Genomic DNA, 220 nt, shown 5'->3' on the forward strand with positions numbered 1-220 from the left:
GGGCGCCGGGGCCACGGGCGACTCCATCAAGGCCATCGCGTCCATCGCGGAGAAGTACTTCGGGCCCGGCTTCATGGGCGTCCCCGAGAAGCGGCTGGGCGCGCTGCCCTACCACTCCGTGTTCCCCTTCCAGTTCCTGCCCGACTTCCCCCCCTCCCTCTACCCCCTCGCCGACCGCACCCTCGCCCACAGCCTGCTGGTCAAGGCCGAGCCAAAGTCG

General features: G+C 70.5%; 1 protein-coding gene across 1 annotated transcript in view; it reads left to right on the forward strand.

The window, feature by feature from the left end:
• The window catches only part of PRDM16 (PR domain containing 16), an 82,425-nt gene that overhangs the window by 38,984 nt on the left and 43,221 nt on the right, over positions 1-220 (forward strand). The window contains exon 8 of the mRNA XM_005874318.2: positions 1-216. Coding sequence (XP_005874380.2) covers positions 1-216 — 216 coding nt within the window. The remainder of the gene's footprint in view (positions 217-220) is intronic.

This window comes from Myotis brandtii, unplaced genomic scaffold (assembly GCF_000412655.1).
Source record: "Myotis brandtii unplaced genomic scaffold, ASM41265v1 scaffold434, whole genome shotgun sequence".
NCBI lineage: Eukaryota > Metazoa > Chordata > Mammalia > Chiroptera > Vespertilionidae > Myotis > Myotis brandtii.